Source organism: Mustela nigripes, chromosome 1, assembly GCF_022355385.1.
Source record: "Mustela nigripes isolate SB6536 chromosome 1, MUSNIG.SB6536, whole genome shotgun sequence".
In the NCBI taxonomy this organism is placed as follows: domain Eukaryota; kingdom Metazoa; phylum Chordata; class Mammalia; order Carnivora; family Mustelidae; genus Mustela; species Mustela nigripes.
Genome location: NC_081557.1, coordinates 203,088,438 through 203,107,932, shown reverse-complemented (window position 1 = coordinate 203,107,932; position 19,495 = coordinate 203,088,438). Strand labels below are relative to the sequence as shown.

Here is a 19,495-nt window from a genome sequence, read left to right as displayed (position 1 = left end):
ACGCCACGGAGGCCTGTTCGAGTCTGGGTCGGACCCCATCTGTCCAGGGATTCATAAGACACCCAGGGACTGGCAGCGGGGCTTGCAGGAGGAGGCGAGCCCGGCCGGGGAGGGGAGGGGTCGCAGGTGAGACAGCACAGGTGTAGCAGGACAGGGGCGGGGACCTGGAGTGGGTGGGACCGGCAGGTGAGGGGCGGGGCTTGGAGTGGGTGGGACCGGTAGTGAGGGGCGGGGCCGCGGGGCAGGTGGGACCTGCAGGTGAGGGGCGGGGAGGCTCCAGGCCGCGCGAGGGTGCAGGGCTGCCCTTGCTTGCCTGTTCAGTGCCCCAACCTGCCGGCCTGGCCCGTTCGTCTGCCCGCCCGCGTCCCGCCCGGGGTCTCGGTCAGGCGTCCGCAAGACTCCCAGCTCCCGGGAGGCCTAGCCCCGGTTCTCGAGCGCGCCCCCGGAGCCCCGCGCGGGCGAGGAGCTGGGGACTTGGCGGGGATGCTTGCGGGCGGCACTAGAGGGCGCTCCCGGCCCGCGCTTCGCCTGCCTCCCCAGTTCCTGCCCCTCTCCGCCCATCAGCTTCTCCTACCCCCGCCGTCCCCATTTGCCGGGCCCCCCTCAGCCGGGTACCCTCTGGGCTCTCCCCACCTCCCCGCCAGCCTGGGACCAGCAGCGCACACTTGCACCCCTATCGGCCCCCATCTCCCCAGAGTGCTGGTGACTCCAAGAACACCCGGTCTCTGGCAGGCTGGACCGGGGGCAGGGAGAGCTTCCCAGTGGGGTCGCGGTATGGGGGGGGGGGGGGCGCGGGTCACCCACTGGATTCAGATCCTCCCTTCCAGGGAAGCCCCAGACTTGGAAATTGAGTTGAACACAGCTACAGCAGGAGCGATTTCTGAAAAGCCAGTTAAAAGTTGACACAGCCAGGTGGCTGGTTAACCCGGAGCGGTCCTCTCCGCTGGGACCAGACCAGGGGTCAGCAGAGGAAGGAGGGAGAGGGGCCCTACACAGCACTGGGCGCCAGAGAGGACCTGGGCCAAGTTTTGTGCTTGGCTGCCCATCCCTGAATCCTCTCTAGCCTCACCGTCTAGCCTGGGCACTGCCACCTCCTTTAGGAAGGCTTCCCAGACTTACCTCACCGGTGCATGGGTGGGTGCCCTGATTGGTGTCCCCACTCCCTCAGACTGAGAACGCAGAGCAGAGGGGACCAGATCCTGTCACTGGGTCCTCAGTGTCCCAACTAGCTAAGGGTCAGCATGCAGCCTCTGCCCAAAGTTGCAGAAATGGTGGAATGCAGGGGTGCAGGTGAAGCCCAAGGGTGTGGTACCAGGCCTGGGATGGGGTAAGCATCCAGGAGCTAGAGTGTGGCCCCCAGGGTAGACAGCACTCTCCCTGGGTCTGGCTGAATCAGGGGCCAGGTGAGAGCTTTGCTGACATGTGGCTCCATGAGGGGAACCCAGCTAGAAACCAGCTTCTCCCCAGGTAACCGCAGATGCTAGCACGTGGGGTGTGCAGGAGGGAGGGAAGCCTCGGAAGCCGCTGCAGATGTCTGCACAGGACCCCCAGAGCCTACCTAGATTCCAGGAGCTGGGGGCAACCAGGGGGCTTGGCGGGACCTGCCTTCCTCCTTGCTCAGCCACATCCCAGGATGCTCTCACTGCCAATCCCCTGGACACCCCCTTGCCACCATTCCCTGCCCTTGGGGACCTCAGACAGTGAAGACCACACATGGCCCTAAGGTTGGACCCCCATGCAGCTGCACACAGCAGACCATCCTCACCTGTGCCTTGGCTTTGCCCAGGATTGTTCTGTCCTAGCCAGGACCTGGGCTTGTGACCCCAGGCAGCCAGTCCCAGTCTGTGCCAGCAGCTGGGGACCCCTACATCCTTGGGGTGGGGAGAACAGATGATAGGACCTGTCCCAGGTGGACATTAAGGATGCTGAACTGCCTGGGGTTCCAGAGGGCCGGAAACAACAAGGCACAGAATCAGGACAGGAACCAGTTGTCTCCGTTTATTTTCTGGAAAGCACATCTGCCAGTTTGGGCCAACACCTTTGGCTCCCATAAGGCAGGGGAGGGGGGCCCCTGAGAACAAAGACCACCCTGAACCATTGCCCAGTTGGCCAGCTGATGAGCAAAAAACAGGCCCCCAAATTTGGGCCATTAACAGTACAAAAAGTAACAAAACTGAATTCACCGCTTTCTCTTGCAAGCTTTGAAAGGTGGCAGTCTGGGCTATAAAGTCTAGAAGCATTGCGCAAGAAGTGTTAAGTCTACAGCAAATACATCTTGTAAAAACTCAATAAATTATATATATAGATATATATAAACTTGTAACATCTAATAACATTGAAGCCTGCATGCAGGGCTGGCCCCCACCGGAAGCCACCTCCCCACCCGGAGCACATGGCAATTAGAACTTGGAAGAAAATACCAGCTTGCTTTGAAGTCCCAAAAAATAAATCTCCTAAAGAAAAACCCTATAGCAATCTAATTCCCTTGCAAAAGAAGGCCAAAGGAAACAAAACACCTCACTAGAATCACCTCAAACTATGAACAACCCTTGAGGGCACAAAGGAACTCGCTGGGTTTTGGGGGGTGGCAGGCCACACCCAGCACTATCACAACCCCACGGTCCCTTCTCCATGGTTAATAAGTTAAAACTGAAACCTCTGTGCCATGCGGCTGTCTCAACACTATGAGTGTGGGGCGGGGGGCAGGGGTTCTGGGCGATCGATAAATAGCTTTACAAATATACAGGTCCAGGTACAATTTTTAAAACAAAACTGTCAGAAAAGCCGCCCCGTGGTGTGCTGGTGTTTGCTCTTGTCTCAACAGCAAATCCCTCGGGGAGGCTCCCTGGGCCCCCAGGGTCCTGTGCCAGCCACACCAATCTTTCTTCCATATAGATATGCATATATATAGGCATGGCTTCTATTTATATAAATGTACACTCATTTCTGGAATGAACCTCTCGGAGAGAAGGTAAAGGCTCCTGCCTTCAGGTACCCGTAATTTAGCCTCCAAGGAGCTGGGGGGGGGACATGGGGCAGGCTGGGGCGGGGTGGGGTGGTTTGCTCACACGCATCCCCAGGCACAAGGTGGTGCGTGGCGGGGGCCTGCCGCATAGGGGCTACCCCGCAGGCTCAGCCCTAGGGGCCTTGGTCCACACTGCATGCCAGAGCCTGCCCACCCCCCCACTGGCCCCTGGGAGGCAACGGATGTGGGGGGAAGGGAGCCTGGGGAAGGGGCCCGGCTCCCTGTCCTGAGGGGCTCCTGGAGGAACCCCTTTACATTCTACATTTGTCCCCCTGGTGCTGCCGGCGCTGGTGGCCAGGAGGTCACTGTACAGCAGAGTGGGCACCCCAGGGATCCCTGTGCAGGGGGCCTCAAGACTCACACTCACACACACGGGTGCACACACACACACACAAGTGTCTGTCCATTGTCTGTCTGTCCCAGGCTCGGGCCCAGGCAAAGGGGCCCCAGTGGTTGACAGCATGCCACCAGCAGCACAGGGTAGGGGGGAGCTGGCGTCCACTCTCAACAGTGGTGGGGGCTCGGCCTGCAGGCTGCTGGCCCTTCACGTCCGCAGGCCCCCACTGCTGGTGGGGGCCGGAGGCAGCAGGTCATGGGCAAACACAGAGTCGTCCCCCGAGGAGCTGGAGCTTGGGGTGTCCTGGCCGCCTGGCGAGTACTGCTCAAAAGGCACAGACAGGTCCAAGTACTCCTGTGGGAGGGTGGAGGTCAATGCCACGTCCTCCACACAGCACGGGCGGGGGGAGGGGGTGGCACTCACATCTGTGGATGTCACAGTGAGGATACGGTCCAGGTCCTCCACCAACTGCTTGAAGGTGGGCCTCTGGGAGGGCACAGCATGCCAGCATTCCCGCATGATCATGTACCTGCGGGGGGGTGGGGGTGGCAGTTGGGAAAGGCCCCCCGCCTGCCCTCAGCCCCGCCTGCACCCCTTGGGAACCCTGCCAGCTGCAGAGAAAGTGGGGACACTCACAAGTCATGTGTGCAGTTGGCCGGCTTGTCCATGCGGTGACCCTCCTTCAAAAGCTTGAAGAGTTCCTCCACGGGGATGCCGGGGTATGGCGAGCCTCCCAGGGTGAAGATCTCCCAGAGAAGGACCCCAAAGGACCAGCTGGTGGGGAGCACAGGACGGTCAGCCTGCCTCCCTGAGCAGACCCCCAGCAGAGCACAGGGGTGATGGGCCAGGGTCCAGGAGGCTCCCAACGGTGTCCTGCGTCCCCTTGACACAGTTCCACGTCCCCCACAGCTCCCAACCCCTGGCCCTCCTCAGGATCTAGGAGACTACATACACATCACTCTGGTGGGTGTAGACCCGGTCAAACAAGGCCTCAGGTGCCATCCACTTCACAGGCAGCCGGCCCTGGGCGGAGGAAGGGGGTACGCTGGGTCAGGGGCCCTCCTATGGGCAGGGGGAGCCCTCCCTAGCCTCCAACCGACCGACCCCCGCCTTTAGCGGGGCTCACGTTGGTGGTCTTCTTGTAGTAGTCCAGGTTGTGCACATCGCGGGCCAGGCCGAAGTCCGCAATCTTCATTACATTGTCCTCGGTCACCAGCACATTGCGGGCGGCCAGGTCCCTGTGGATGCACTGGGGGAGGGTGGAGGGGGTTTGAGGCTCCCACGGGGCCCCCACTGGCCGAGGGGCCTGTGCCCGCCCTCCCGCCCCTGCTTACCTTCTGGGAGGCCAGGTACTCCATGCCCCGGGCCACCTGGTAGGCACAGGACACCAGGTCCTTGCAGGTGAGCTGCTCCCCGGGTGGCCCACAGGTGTCGAAGGAGTAGTCCAGGCCCGGGGGCCGCCGTGCCCGCAGGTACTCCCGCAGGTTACCCTTGGCCGCATACTCCACTAGCACGTACAGGGGCCCTGGGGGCACAGGAGCCTCAGAGAAGGTTCCCCCAACAGGCCGCGAGCCCCCTGCCCCCGCCATGCCATGGCACCTACCGCCCTGGGTGCAAGCCCCCAGCAGGTTGATGATGTTCTTGTGGCGGCCGATCATCTTCATCATCTCCATCTCAGATACTAGATCCGATAGGTCCTTATCCGTGGCATCATCTGTAAAGGAGGGAGACCACCTTAGGGACTGCTGCTCCAGCCCCGACCGGACCCTCCCGCCACAGCCCACCCTTCCCTCACCTTTGAGCATCTTCACTGCCACAGTGACGGGCCGGGCAGCCCTGTCCTTGTCGATGCCAATGGCCTCCGCCATGACCACCTGGCCGAAGCATCCCTCCCCAAGTGGCTTGCCCAGTGTCAGCCTGGCAGCAGAGATAGGAAGCCATGAGCACGCCGCCTGCTCCAGGCTCTGTCCCAGGCCGTTTCGGAGGCTCGGTGCCACTGCCTCCAGGAAGCCCTCCATATGTGCCCCTACAACTTTGCTCGTGAGGATGGAGAACGCTGGCCTTCCAGCCTCTTACTGTGCGGGGCCCTCCAGATGGAGCACTGTGCAGGGGTGTCCCCCACCTGCAGGGTCCCTGGCCCAGCCTTCTCTGGCCCCAGCACCACGTCCAGTGGTGGCCACCCTATGCAGGGAGCCAATTCCCACCTGCCTCTGACTGGAATCCAATCAGGCTTCTGAGGGAGCCCTCCTCCCCCACCACAAGGCTGCACCCCATATGTGCCCCCAGCCCTGGCACACAAGGTCCCATCGCCACCACTGACCGGGCCCTGGACAGCTCCCACTTGGGGTCAGCAGGCAACTCCAGCTCGGAGACATTGGCCAGTGCGGGGCCTTCCCCTGAGGACAGCCTGGCGATGCGTACCAGGGGTGTGTTGGAGTTCATAGACGAGTTGGACTCCAAGGACACCTGCTTGGGTCGGCAGGGACAGGTTGGTGCCGCAGGGCCAAACGACGGCAGGGTTGGTGGGGGGCTGGGGACGGTTAGGCTGCAGCTCTCTCTGCATGGGCAGGGCTGGCCAGGGCTTGGGGGGAGGGCTGTTCAAGCTCCACATAGTGCTACGTGAAGACAAAGTGACCCGGGGGATGGCAAAGTCAAGGGTGGGGTTGCCTCAGCCGCCACACACACCCGTGTCCCCACGTGGGCCCCAGTTCCCAGACACCACAGGGTGCTAAGCTCAGCAGCCCAGGAGACGCGGCCATGGAGGGTCTGGGAGGCCAGGCAGCTCAGAACCTGGTATCTACTTTCTGTTACCTGTCGCTTGAGTGGGAAGCGGGAGACCTTGTGCACGGCGGGCGAGCCCAGGCCCTTCTTCGGGGGCGTACGCAGGCGGCAGAGAGTGACGGCTGCCACCACCAGGATGAAGAGGAGGAAGCCCACCCCGTAGCTGAGGACGCCCGCGTACACGCTGCCAGCCTCACCAGCCTCCACCAGCTCCTCCTCAGCTGCAAAGACATGGGCGTTGCAGGCCTGGCCCACCTGCACGGGAGCCCCCACGAGCTGCCCTGGGCCTGAGCCAGAGACACAGTGGGCGTGGGGAAAGGGGCTCAGACCCCAGAGGGGGTGTACCAAGGGCCCTGCGGTCAGAGATGCTGGGTCAGCAGGGGGACGCCCAGGAGCGGAGGAGCCCAGGAGAGCCAGCAGCACATACGCCCACCACCCGGGGAGACGCCAATGCTACCACCTAGGCTCTTGGGGACCTGGCTGAGAGCGGGGGGCTCCAGGGGAGGGACCCTGAGCCAAGACACGGTGTTGTCAACTCCGTTCCCATGCCCGCCACTGGGCCTGCATGAGCACTCTGTGGAGTAAGCTGGCCACGGGCCGCAGGGTCCCCTGCCTGTCCCTGGCAGCCATGGAGTGTCCCAAGCCAGCGAGCCCAAGAGGACAGGAACAGAGCAAGCAGCAGCAGGAGCCAGTACCTGGAAGCACCACCAGCCACGCAGAGTGATGGGAAAACCCGATAGAATTGCCCGCCAGACACGTGTACTCCCCAGCGTCCTCAAAGGTGACATTGCGCAAGGACAGAACCTCTAGCTCCTTGTCGGTGGTGTTAGCGCCCGCCGTCTACAAAGAGAGAAGAGAGCGCGATAGGCGAGCGCCAGCACCTCCCACGGGCACCACGGCCAGAGTCCACGCGGTGATGATCCAGCCAGGCTGCAAGGAAAACGCCGCTGCCACCACCACCACAACCACGGCCACGGCGCCAGGGGTCTTCCGCCTCGTGCGTCCACACAGAGCCCGAAGCCAGTCCCTCCACCGGCGAGTCCTCTGTCCCAGGTGAGCGCCAGGCGTGCGGCCAGCAGCAAGCTGCACCCACGCAGCATGCAAGGTTAGCGTGCACACAGGGGGCGCAGGTGGGGAGCATGGGTGGGCAGCTGAGTGGATGGACTGACCGATAGACCGAGAGGAATGGCGCAGGTGGGAGAGCCAGGGGCAGAGGTCACAAGAGCAGGCGAGAGAACGTGGGCAAGAGACGCACGTGCACACACACACATAGACACACATGCACACGCACACACACACGCGGGGCAGGGACAGGGCAGAAGCTCACAGAGGGGCACAGCCTCTGCCGGGGCTGATGGCCTCCTGGGGATGCCATGGGAGCGCAGACGGGGTCAGCACAGGCCACAGGGGCTTGAAGCACATGGTCACGTGGAGGCCAGTGGCACCCACATCGCAGACGTGGCTGTGTCAGGAGCACAGCGTGAGCCACAGGGCAGGGAGCGAGCAGGATGGGGGCGTGCAGGTGGGCGCATGGCCAGGGCGTCGGAGCTGGAGCTCGGCGTGCCAGACAGCGTGGGACAGAGTTGTTACCTGCTTGGGGCCCGTGAACACGCAGCCAAAAGGCCTTCTCAGCCACGCCTATGAAATTGGAGGCTCGACAGAGGTACTCGCCCCCATCACGCTCGGACACATTGGCCAGGCGGAGGCGTGCGTCGGCCTCCACACTCTCACTGATCCAGGACTGCGGGGACAAGAGACCCGGCTTAGGTGCGTCCTTAGCAGCCCGGCCGGGCACAGAGTGGCCATGTGGGCTCAGGGCCCGGAGCAGACCCCGCCACAGGGGTGGCACTCAAGGAACGGAGGGGGTGGGCCAGGCTATGCCAGGCAGGAAGGCTTCCTGGAGGAGGTCATGGAAGCACCTCCCAGTAGTGGGCCGTGGTTACTCAGGATGTGCCTTCGGCCTGCCCCCCCAACTTCAGCCCAGAGCATGGCCCTCCAGGGCTGGCCCTCCGCCTGCCTACCCCAGGGTCCCGGCAGGGCCTGGCTCTGTTCCGGGGTGTGTTGAGATCTTGCCTGACGGGGCCACCGCGGCCTTTGTGTTTGGGCCTGCACTCCCACTCTCAGCCCAAGTGCCTGCTCTCCACCCTCATGAGCAACAGATGTTTCTTTCTGGGCTGACAGTGTCGCAACCGTCCCAACTTGGGGCCGTGGGAACAAAGTGGGGGCCGAGGGAGGTAGGTGGGCACGAGCTGTGCTCTGTGCATGCAGACGGTGCCGAATCAGGTGCGAGGCATGGTGACCTGCACCTTGGGTCCCAGAGCGGGCCATGCCCCAAGGGTTCAGCGGCCACCTGCCTGACACAGGGCCTGGAGCTTGAGCCTGGCCCAGGGTGCTATGTGCACGCCCGCCTCCAGGGCTGAGGCCAACCCGTAGAGCAGACCGGGAAACTGAGGACTCACTGCAGGGCCACGCACTGCCTGCCTCATGTGCCGGGACTGAGCCCAGACTCCCAAGCCGACCCCCACCCACCGTACTGCTTCTCCCCCACTGGTCGGATGCCAAGCTCCCCCAACACCCGTGACCCAACCGGCCTCCCTGCTGGGATGCCTTCCAGCCGGCCACAGGGCAGGCCAGGCCCAGCACCCTGAGCAGGAGCCCGCAGCCCTGCCAACACCCAGCTCGGGGTGGCACTCACCTTGAGCACGGTGACATACGGGGTGCCGTCGGGCCCAACTTTGCTGCCATTCACCTCCACGTGCTTGAGCCACTGGATGTGGGGCTGTGCATCACTGTACACCTTGCAGTGGAACTCCACGTCACTGCCCAGCACAGCCGTCTGGTTGGCAGGCAGCCCGGCCTGCAGGATGGGCCGGTGCGGCGAGCGCTCTGCGGGGTCAGATGGGGCTCAGGAGCGGCCTGGCCCTGAACCACTAGACCCCGCCACACCCCGCCCCCCGCCAGTCCAGAGCCTCACCCAGCACGTCCAAGGTGTAGGTCTGCTGGATGCTGCCGAACTTGTTCTGCACAACACACGTATAGTTCCCGCGGTCTGAGGGCACCACGCTCTCCATGACCAGGCTCCACTGCTGGTGTCGTAGCTGTGGGCAGGTGTGCAGGTGAGGAACGGTGGCCCAACCTCCACTGGCCAACACCACCCACCAGCAGGCCCACCTTGATGCCCCCGATGCGGTGCTCGCCTCGGAACTCCTTGCCATTCTTCAGCCAGGAGATGGATGGCGTGGGGTTGCCGGCGGCTGGGCAGCGGAAGCGCACGGTGTTGGCGGCGGGCACCGCTAGCAGCTTCTTGTCCATCCGCTCGGGCCGCGTCCAGTAAGGAGCCCCTGCTGACAGAGGGGCACTTGCCAGTCCAGGGTGGGGGTAGAGGCCCGTCTGACCCTGCCTTCGGAGGCCACCAGGCTGCCCATGCCTCCAGCCTCAGTCCCCTCCTGAGCACAGAGTGTCAGACTTCTGAGGCCTGCTGCCTCATCTGGACAAGGCCACCGACAGCCCCAACATCACCTCCTGGCATTCTCAAAGCCGAGACACGCGTCCCTTCCCTGCCCTGGCCACCTCCCCCAAGCACCCTCCCAGCCAAGGGGACCCAAGGGTCCGGAACAGTACACCCTGACTGAGGAGCCTTCAAGACACAGCGGTACCTCCTGGGGGACCACCCACCCACCCAGGGAGGCACATTTGGAGCCAGTCCACTGACGCACAGACCCAGCAGGCCTCAGAACCAGGTCAGCCCAGGTCATGAAGCCCAGCCGGACCGACAAGCAAGGCCAGGACCTGGAAGCCAGGAAGGTGCAGAGCCCAGATCTCACAGGTGGCCAGGTACCTGCTAGAACCCTTGAGACCTGAAGTCACCCTCTAGAGCACGCTAGGGCCTGACGGGCAGGGGGAGTAGAAATGGTGACACAGCATCTGGGAGGCCCTGCCCCTCTCCTGGTTTTACCACCCCATCCCCACCCTAACTGGTTTCCATCCTTCCTTGTTGCTGGAATGCAGGCTGCCTTCCTGCCATGGGAGGTTGGGCCAGCATCCCCTAAGACGGGAGAGATACCCCTTTCACCCCCACCTCTGCCCTACTGCCTTCAACACAACCACCTGACAGAGGAGGGCACCGAGGCCCAAGCAGGGAGCCCTCCAGGGACAGAGACCCCCGGGGTGACCGGCAGGCTGAGACCATGGCAGCTCAGTGCTGCTAGACAGTGCCTATGGAGAGCAGCCCTGGCAGCAACCCTCAGAGCTGCTGAGCCCACGGGCTAATGGGGGAGGGGGCACCAGCATGGCCTGGCATGGCTGGGGGTGCTTGAGGCTCCAGGTGGGCCTGGAGTTTGGCTCTGAACTACTAGCAGCCAAAGGAAAAAAGGGAAAAGAGAGGAAACCTAGCAGCTTCTTAGGAAGGGCCCTTTCATGCCTCTGCCCTTGTGCACACCCAAGGTGGAGCCAACCTATGGGGCCCGGCCCTCTGCCGGGACCACTCCCCTCCTACGTCCCCACCCAGGCCCGCATACCTGGCTGGCTCCCCCTCACCTCTCCGCCACTGGACCCCGCAGGGCCTCCCACCCCTGTTCCACATCTCTCAGCTTCTCAAACTTGGCTCCTCCAAAAACAGACAGCCCATCGCCCCTAACCAGCCCCTCTGTGACAGACAGGCTTAAACCCCCACGTGCTGTCACCCGCCCCCCCCCCCCCCCCCCCCCCCCCCCCCCCCCACCCAGCAGATGCAACAGCCTCTGGTTTACATTGAGCACATGTCCAAAACTTGGTTCCTGGAGTCCACAGCCACCCTCTGCTCCCACCTCCCCTGCCCCTAATGCCCCAGGCCGACGGCCCCACAGCAGCCCTGCCAAAGACATATCTGGCCTGGACCACCACACCCAAGGCCTTACAGCCCCCGTGGCTGCCACCTAGAGCTCAGGGCCGCCACACTGAGGGGAACCCACACTCGTCACGGCCCTGAGGTGGTGACCCCCAGGCCTCAGTCTCCCACCTGCCCGATGACAGTGGAGGGCTTGGCACCTAGAAAGCAGGCCCACCCCTGGGAAGGCAGATCCCCACCCTTAGCCAGCCCTGCATGCCTGCAATCTGGGCTCACCTGTATCCTCAGCCTCGTCCTCCCCATCTTCATCATCTCCGGAGGACGGAGCATCTGAAATTCAGGCAACAGAGTGCGCAGGAGTCAGCCCCCTGACAGGCAAGCACCCAGCGCCTACTCCCCGGTGTCTACCACCCCTCCTGAGTCTCTGGGGGGCCTCCTTCTCTATCAACGACCACAAAGATGCTCAATGTGGGGTGCTGTGGGAGCATGGTCTCAACCCCTCACCTCGCAGCCACTCACCCATCACATCCCCCACCCGGCCCCACCATGGCCATAGGGTGAGCCTAGGGGAGCCCACATGAGCCCGCACCCTCCCAAGGCCATGCAGTGAGCCTGGGGGAGCCCAGCGGGCACTCACCCGTCACTCGCACACTGAAGTGGGAGAGCACACGGTGCGTGAGCCGCTGCCGGCAGCTGTAGGCCCCTGAGTCCTCGTGGGAGGCATTGAGCACCTGCAGCCGATGAGGCCCCAGCAGGACGCGGTCTGAAGGCACCAGGCCCACGCCGTCCTTGACCCAGACGCTGGGCCCTGTGGGACCACCAGCAGGTGCATGGCAGCTCAGCTCCACGGTGTCCCCGCTGCCAAAGACCAGGTGTTCCTGCTGGCCAGGCTCAGGCCCCGGGGCCTCTGTGGAGGAGATGGAGGACCCTAAGGCAGGCGCCCCCAAAATAGGAATCCTGGGCGTCCCCGCCGAGGCACCATGGCAGGCCCACCGCCCAGACATGCACGGAGGCTGTGGCGGGGGCATCTAGGGCCCAGAGGCTCTGTGTCCAGAGCCCATAATCCTGCAAAGGGCTGGGGATAGTGACATCCAGCCCTGCCAATGGGGGGTGCACCCCGAGGACCCCTAGACCATGGGGGCACTGACGCGAATGACACATGATGAAGCAGGTTCTGCTGCATTCCCGCCGGACCATCCTGATGGACACCAAGAATTCCCAGGGCAAAGCATCCTGAAGTGTTACTCTTCCTCTGCTTTTTCCCAACCACTCAGAAATGCAAACTGCACCCTGAGTTCACAGGCCATTCAAAACCAGGCAGTCAGCAGGCAGTCCTCCACAGACCTCTGCCTTCTAGCCTGAAATGGAGGCTCAAGGCAGGACAGACAGGGTATGGGCAGGGGTCCCACTTAACACCCCATCTCTCCCCTTGGTGGCAAAAGCACTTCTGGACCAGAGAACAGACCCTCCCCAGTTTGAGAAGGAAGCCGCCGTGTCTGGGCAGCATGGGCCGAACCTCCCAGAGCAGCACTTGCTGTGGGCCAGTGACCTCAGGGGCTGGCCCAGGGTGGAGGCGCTCAGGGTCGTGGAACACCCGGACCCTGACTTAGGAGGGAGTGTCATGTGTGTGAGCCACAGGTCAGCACTACACTAAACACATAGCAAGAAAAAGCTCATACAGGGCGCCTGGGTGGCTCAGTGGGTTAAGCCGCTGCCTTCGGCTCAGGTCATGATCTCAGGGTCCTGGGATTGAGTCCCGCATCGGGCTCTCTGCTCAGCAGGGAGCCTGCTTCCTCCTCTCTCTCTGCCTGCCTCTCTGCCTATTTGTGATCTCTCTCTGTCAAATAAATAAATAAAATCTTTAAAAAAAAAAAAGAAAAAGAAAAAGCTCATACAGAGAGGGTACTGTGTCTAGCCAGCAGTGTCTCATCGGCCAGCAGGTTAAGGGGACCTGGACGCCCCCACCCAATTTCATGGATAAGGACCCAAGCTGGGAGGAGTGGGAGACTGTTCAGATTCAGCCAGGAGCAGGTCAGAGTGGGAGCCCTGATGCCAGGGCTAAGGGGCCCTGGCCCACCTTACGTGCCAATGTTCTGGTGGGGGAGGGGATCCTTGCCAAGGGCAGATATCCACGGGTAAGCCCAGGGGCCTTCCTCCCTCCCCAGCAGCTGCCCAGCTCGCAAAGGGCCGAGACCTGCCATCCAGGGATACACCACTGGCGGGGCTGACGATCACCCCCAGGCATCCCTGCCAGGGCCAGACAATGCCCAGTGCAGGCAGGAGGCCTGGGCTTGGGGCCCAGGACAAGGGTGGGTGGTCCCACCGCCCAGGCCTCCTTCCCCAGACCCAGCTGGGTCAGTTACACTGTCACTTGTCATTCTGCCGACGCGTGGCCTAGATTCGAGGGCCCAGCTGCCCACTCTGGCCACACCAGCCCCTGGCTCCCTGGACAGTCCCAAGTCTGCCTACTTACTTCCGGCAGTCCCACCTGTCCAGGCCCTCTAGAAGGGTCTCTGAAGTATCCTCAAGTCTACACCCCTGGGGCCCACAGTCAGGACTCCTACTCTAACCTCCAACCCCCCCCAGTCCTGGCTACTATGTCCTGTGGGGACCACCCAGTGCTGGGAGCTGGCTGAGGCCCCCCAGAAGGCTAAGGACAGACTGGTCCCGGCAGTCTCAGCCCCAGGCCCCGGCCCAAGGGCAACAGTGTGCTTGATTCTGGTTTGGTCTGGGCAACGTTGGCAGGTCAACCATCCACATAGCATTTCCTTCAGCCTGGTCCAGCATGGGACTGGGGAGACATGGAGCAGCCCCTAGGCCAGCCATCTGCTGATGGACAGATGCTGCCATCAACTGAGGCCCAGCCCCGGATGTGCCCAGGTGCCAAAGCTGGGGAGCCCTGGACCCAGGTAGCCTCCAGGGGATCTGATCCACCAGGCCCATGCCAAGTCGTGACCCAGCAGTGTCGCTGAGTGCATAGGGTCAGGCAGGTGGGCACAAAACCCGTCACCATAGGCTCTACCCTAGGGAGCAATAGAGGAACACGGTGCTCAGTGCCCACCCCCAGCAGCCCCAGGAGGGAGTCTTTCTCCATTGACACAAAGAGGCTCTGCCTGCATCTACACCAGTGCTGGGGCCCACACATGCTGGAGACCAAGTCCTGTGTGCCATGGCAGGTACCCACGTGCCATTGAGGGAAGTGGGCCCAGCTGGAATGTCTGCCCCCACCAGCACCCCCACCCCAATGGGGTCACCAGCACCCCCACCTCAATGGGGTCTGGGCGCCACCAGGTACTGCGTGCGAAGGGCAGCCCAAGGGCACAGCTCAAGGGGTACTCTATCCTGGAAAAGCCCAGCTGTGCTTGCAGGCCTATTTCCCAGTCACAGGGTGTTCATGATTCTGCTAACTCACTGGCCTTGTGCCTCAACTGTCCACCCCCCACCTCCGGGACACAGGGCAGAAATCCCACTGGAAGGCCAGGGCGGCCACCATAGCTGTGGAAGGGCTGGATCACATGACAGCAGGGGTGGGACACCAAAACCATCACCATTGAGGTCACCAGGTGACGTCCAGGGCAGGCCTAGTTGGGAGGGCTGCCGCTGGGCCCCTGACTCGCCAACAGGGAGGAAACACTCCTGGATTCAGGTCGCTACAGTTGAGCCCTGCCAGTGCACAGGGATGGCACAGGGGCTGGACCACATTCCCTCAGAAGGGCCTTGGGTTGGGGGCAACCCAAAGAACAAATGCAGACCTGATTCAAAGGAGCCATTGGAGCTGGCTGTACCCAAGAAATTTGGGGTTTGAGGTAGAATGAAGAACAAAGGGTTCTGGTTCTGGACGTGTGCTGAAGGTTTCCAACTTCAGAGTATGGGACCTACATGCTTTCAAATAGCGCAAGAGAGACAGCTTGTCTCAAAGGGAACCCGAAGTCAAGGGAGAAAATCTGATCTTCCCCCTTCCCCACCTGGAAACTTTCTGAAAAGTTTGATAACAAAGTTAGAAAAAAAAGGGGGAGATTGGAGGTCAGGCAAGTGAATGTGGGCTTACAGGATGACCCAGCCTGCCCTTTCCAGAATTCTACCATTACCTGTCCTCACAAATAGGGAGGTAACTGGGGCTGGAGGAGGGCACCCAGAGCAGAGCCCCAGCAGGATCTGGAGTCAGGAAGCTCCCATCCCGTCCAGAAAAAACTCCCCTCATTGCTTACTTCAAAGTCACTCAGGCCTGCTGCAGCTCCTGTTCCCCTTTAGTTTTGGTTTTGAAATGGGGCACACGGAGCCCCAGAGTAGCCCCAAGCAGAGCTGAGGCCCTGGGGGCAGGGGTGCGTCTCTGCTTGGGTCCCGGGCTGAGGTCAGAAGTCCAGCCTCTTGCTGAACCAGGTTAATGAACCACCCAGAGGGCTGTGGGGCTCAAAGTCCGGCCCCATGGGGTGGGGGGAGGGGGAGGGTGCAACCAGGGCTTTTCTGGGCAATGCCTATCCACCCAAAGGACTCCTCCTGACTGGGTGGAGTCAGAGGGTAGGCGGAGTGCCCCCCACCCATGTCCCTCACAGGGAATACTGGGGCCCATTTGGAGAAGAAGGCTGCCCAGGTCAGGCCAGAGGCCCTCACCTTCCCCACCTCTGCCCCAGCTAACTCTGGCTTCCTGATTCATGTTTCCCAGTAAAATGTCAGCTGGAACCTCTACATTTCACGAGGTCTTTGAATGTTTACTGCCTGGTCCATCTACTTCACGAGCTGGATTAGCTTCGCTGACCTAGCCACTCACTACCTGTCCCACCAGCTCTCCTTCCGGGAGGGGCACAGCTATCTCTAATGGAGGAAAGAGGGCCCCGGGCCCCGGGGTCCCTCCTGCCACTGTGTCCCAGGCCCTGCCTCGGGTGCGTTCCCAGAGGGAGGAAGGCTCGCCCCCATGCCCGCCCCCCGAATGCCTCAGGGGGTCCCGGGAGGCTCTGGAGCCCCGCCTGCCACCCGGTCCTCGGGGCTAGTTGACATTCCTCGGCCGTAGGGAGTAATATCTTTATCTGAATACGAATGCTAATTCGGGGCTCCCCCCGCGACCGCCTATTCGGCGCCCCTGGACGCTGGGGCCGCCTGAGCAGGACGCTAAAAGCGCGCGCTGACCTCGCGACGGCCTCTGTCACGTCGCTGAATGACACATACATTCAAGCGCCGGGACCATTTCATTCATAAAAAAATGACATTGTTCCGGGAGGCTGCAGCCGCCGCGGTAGAAAGGAGCGCGGGGGCGCAGGGAGGGGAGGGCAGCCATCTGCCTCCGTCCTGCCCGCGGCCGCCGCCTCCCTGGCAAGGCGCGCCTGCCGCCGCTGCTCAGCTCACACCTCACCGCGAGGCCGGCGCGGCCGCCATCAATGCACGGTCTGTGGCCGCGCCGGGTACAAAGGAGCGGCTGTTCGGGTCCCGCCCGGGTGGGGCGTGAGCTCACCGGGCGAAGGCCTCCCTCCGCGCGGCCCCCGAGATCGCCTGTGCCCCTAGAGTCGGCTGTGCCCCCCGGATCGCCTGTGCGCCTGGAACCGGCTGTACCCCCGGGCAGGCCCTCTCCTCCCGGCGCAGCCAGGAGCCTGGCTGTGCGTGTGGGGGGCGGCGCCGCCCGGAGCGCACAGCCGGCTCGGCAGGGGGCCGCGCGCGCTGCACCTCGAGGGTCGCGGCGCGTGTGCGGGGCGGGGCCTGGCGCACGGACGCGTTCCCTCCCCTCCCCGGCGCTCCGCGTACTGGCCCCTCGCCGACCACCGACGTTCACCCGACCTTGACAGCCCGCTGGGGTCGGCGGTTCCACTGCCCTCGGACCCCCGCCCTCTCCCCGCTCCCCCGCCGGCGCCCGGCCTGGAGTCGGGCGCGCGCCCTCGGGAGGGGGGGGGGGAGAAACCTTTAGCCCCCGGGGCGGGGGGGGGGGGGGGGCGGGGGGGGGCCCGGGCGGGGGGGGGGCGGGGGGGGGGGGGGGGGGGGGGGGGGGGGGGGGGGGGGGGGGCAGGCTGACGCACTCACACCCTCTCTACAAAGTGCGGTCTCGCGCTTTAGGCCGAAGTCATGAACCGGGACGGAGGCGGGTTAGGACTGCAGCACCAACAATAGGAACTTTCCGTCAGGGAAGGCCCGCAGAATCGTGGAAACGCAGCCCCGCGCCCTCTCGATGCTGCCCGGGGTCAGGCTGCACCCCACTGGGGAACCGCGGGGAGTCAGTGGCAGCGGACGCCGCAGTCGCGACCCGCTCCCCGCCGCGGCTCCGCACTTGGGTAGTAGCCCCGAGGCTCCAGGAGCCCCACAAACTGCCACGCCAGCTTTAAGAGGGCTACAGAAACCCGGGCACCGGTTCCGCAGGGCCAGCCCAGGACGCACCCTCGGGCCCACCCCGATCCGGCGCCCTCACCCACCCAGCAACCCGTTCCTGGGCCCCCGACGCCCCTCTATGGTACCCTTACCTGCCGCTCTCCGCACGACGCGCGGCTCCATGGCCGGAGGCATCGAGGCGGCGCGGGTCATGACCGCCAGCACCACGCAGATCGCTAGGGCGCGAGCCGCGGCGCCCATAGTGGGGGCGAGGGCGACGACGTCCTCAGGCGGCGCGCGCGGGCGTACTGCCCCCCATGGCCCCGCTCGGGAACCGGCGGGAGGAGGGCCCCCCTCGGGAGACTGCAGGAGAAGGCGGCAGTTCGTTACCCGGGAGGAGCCGGGACGCGCAGGGGCGGAAGCGGCGGTGGTTGGGCTCCTGCGCCGCGGCTCCGCCGACCCCCGGCCGCCCCGCCCGCCGCCACCGCCCTGGGCTCCCGGGCCGCCTGGCGCCGGCCGCCTCCTCCCCGCCGCGGTCCCTCCCTTCCTCCCCCTTCCTTCCCTGACTTCTGCGGAGCCCTCCCAGGGCGGCGGCGGCGGCGGCGGCGACGGCGGCGGCAAACTTTCCAGAGCGGGAAGCCTGCGCCCCTGCCGGGCCCCGCCGCAGAGACAGTTCGGGGAGATGAGCCCGCCGCGCGCTCTGGCCTCGCCGAGCGCCCGCCTCGACCCCTCCGCGCCCGCGCACCGACCTGGCTGCCGCTGGCGCCCACTCGCCGCGTGCGGCTCTGGCTCCACTCGTTGCCCGGCGGCCCAGCGCCCGCGTCCCCTGCCTGCAGTGTTGGCTGACCCGTGCGTCCGTGCGCCCGGCGGAGCAGGACTGCGCGGCGCCAGCGAGCCGTACCACCGCCGCCGCCGCCACCGTGCACTGAGCCCGGGCTGCCTGAAGCGCGGCAGCCAGTGGGGGCCGGTCCCCGGCCGCCCCGCCCTCTGCCCCGCCCCCGGCCCCACCCCGGCCCGGCCACGCCCGCCCCGACTCGCTGGGCGCGGGACACGCCCCTCCCCTGAGGCGGCCGGGAGGCGGGGCTGTGACTCGCCGGGACCCAGCCCGCGGAGGGGATTAGAGGGGGCGGGGCCGGGTGGGGGCGCCGGGCGGTCTCGGAGGGCGTGGGAGCCGGGGCTGGACGCGCGAGATGCCCGCTGACCCACCGCGTCGCCCTACTGGACCCAGCGGGCGCGCGGAGGGGCCGAGCGCAGTCCTCCAGTTGCGCGACTCACAGTCCCAATCGCCACCCGACCTCGGATCACCGAAAGTGGGGACATGGAAAGTGGGGGGTATCCCGGTGGGTGAAGCCCTATCAGACAGGCTTCACCGAGAAGGAGCTGCTCAAGCTCTAGCTTGAGGTGAGCAGCCGGTCCTCAGGTGGACAAGCCCCGGGGCGCATGGAGTCCTGGAAAACTGTGTTGCAAAGGCCCCGGGAGTGAGGGGCCCCTCTGCCTGTCTGCCTGGGCCTGGAATACTGGCGGACTGCACCCCAGAAGCTTGGGCCTCGCTGCTGCCTGTAGTTAAGCCGCCCAAGTTACTCCCAGTCCTCCATGAGAAAACAAGTTTGGAGATGGGGCGCTGGCCAGGCATCAGAATGGAGAGCAGGGGCTGGGGGCCGCAGAGAGGGGACCCCAACCCTAGGACTCTGGGGAAGGATGAGGGTAGTTGATGGCAGAGCTCAACCTGGCGGAGTTGTGGCAAGTCCTGGGCCCTGCTGGGTGGGACAGGTTTGAAATGGATAGGACCCCACGAGACCAACGTGACCTTCACCGGGAAAAGGGCACTTCTCCCACTTCCAGGCAAACCCCAAGGGGCACCAGAGAAGGGAGGGGAGACAGGGGCAGGGCTCTGGCCTGTCCCACCCAAGTGCCTCTGGACCACCTGGCTTCTGGGACTCTGGGTGCTCATCAGGAAAATGGGCCATGAAAGTCCCCCTATGACAGGGCGCTAGCAGCCCCCCCACCCCGCAGATCCAGGGGGTAGCCTGTGTTTTGAAAATGCCTACCTGGAGAAACCCCAGCCTCTGAGGCCAGATTTCGGGACCTAGAAGAGCCCCACCCCCAGGGAGCCCTCCTGCAACCCTAGGGCGCCCACCTGAGCAGTTGGCACCTGCGAGGCATGCTGCTCTTGTTACCTGCTCTCCTGAAGCCCGAGTGCACTGTGCTGGCCCTGGGCCCTCTGTCTGCACCCTTCCAG

The 19,495-nt window shown here is 64.1% G+C and overlaps 1 protein-coding gene across 13 annotated transcripts; it reads right to left on the bottom strand.

The window, feature by feature from the left end:
- Positions 1–1,972: 1,972 nt before the first annotated feature.
- Positions 1,973–18,191, bottom strand: FGFR3 (fibroblast growth factor receptor 3). Of its 13 annotated transcripts, none has more exons than XM_059379394.1 (18): positions 18,006–18,191; positions 17,409–17,619; positions 11,606–11,896; positions 11,245–11,298; positions 9,315–9,487; positions 9,118–9,241; positions 8,839–9,029; positions 7,734–7,884; positions 6,174–6,364; positions 5,683–5,831; positions 5,158–5,279; positions 4,966–5,076; positions 4,697–4,887; positions 4,489–4,611; positions 4,315–4,385; positions 3,999–4,136; positions 3,786–3,891; positions 1,973–3,716 (listed from the first exon to the last, which is right to left on the bottom strand). In XM_059379394.1, the coding sequence occupies exons 2-18, from the start codon at positions 17,515–17,517 to the stop codon at positions 3,570–3,572; spliced, it is 2,442 nt and encodes an 813-aa protein (XP_059235377.1). In that variant the 5' UTR covers positions 17,518–17,619; positions 18,006–18,191; the 3' UTR covers positions 1,973–3,569. The 13 variants fall into 13 exon arrangements, with proteins under 13 accessions (XP_059235377.1, XP_059235386.1, XP_059235295.1 ...); XM_059379403.1 differs by having other exon boundaries at positions 11,606–11,875; XM_059379312.1 differs by lacking the exon at positions 18,006–18,191 and having other exon boundaries at positions 5,683–5,828; positions 17,409–17,607.
- Positions 18,192–19,495: the final 1,304 nt, after the last annotated feature.

Excerpts from the sequence above, each read along its gene's own strand:
- FGFR3 (XM_059379394.1), bottom strand. The coding sequence starts at position 17,517 with ATGGGCGCCGCGGCTCGCGCCCTAGCGATCTGCGTGGTGCTGGCGGTC. Across the intron at positions 9,030-9,117 it reads CTACACCTTGGACGTGCTGG|AGCGCTCGCCGCACCGGCCC; the intron begins GTGAGGCTCTGG and ends CTGACCCCGCAG. Across the intron at positions 4,888-4,965 it reads GGGGGCTTGCACCCAGGGCG|GGCCCCTGTACGTGCTAGTG; the intron begins GTAGGTGCCATG and ends CTGTGCCCCCAG.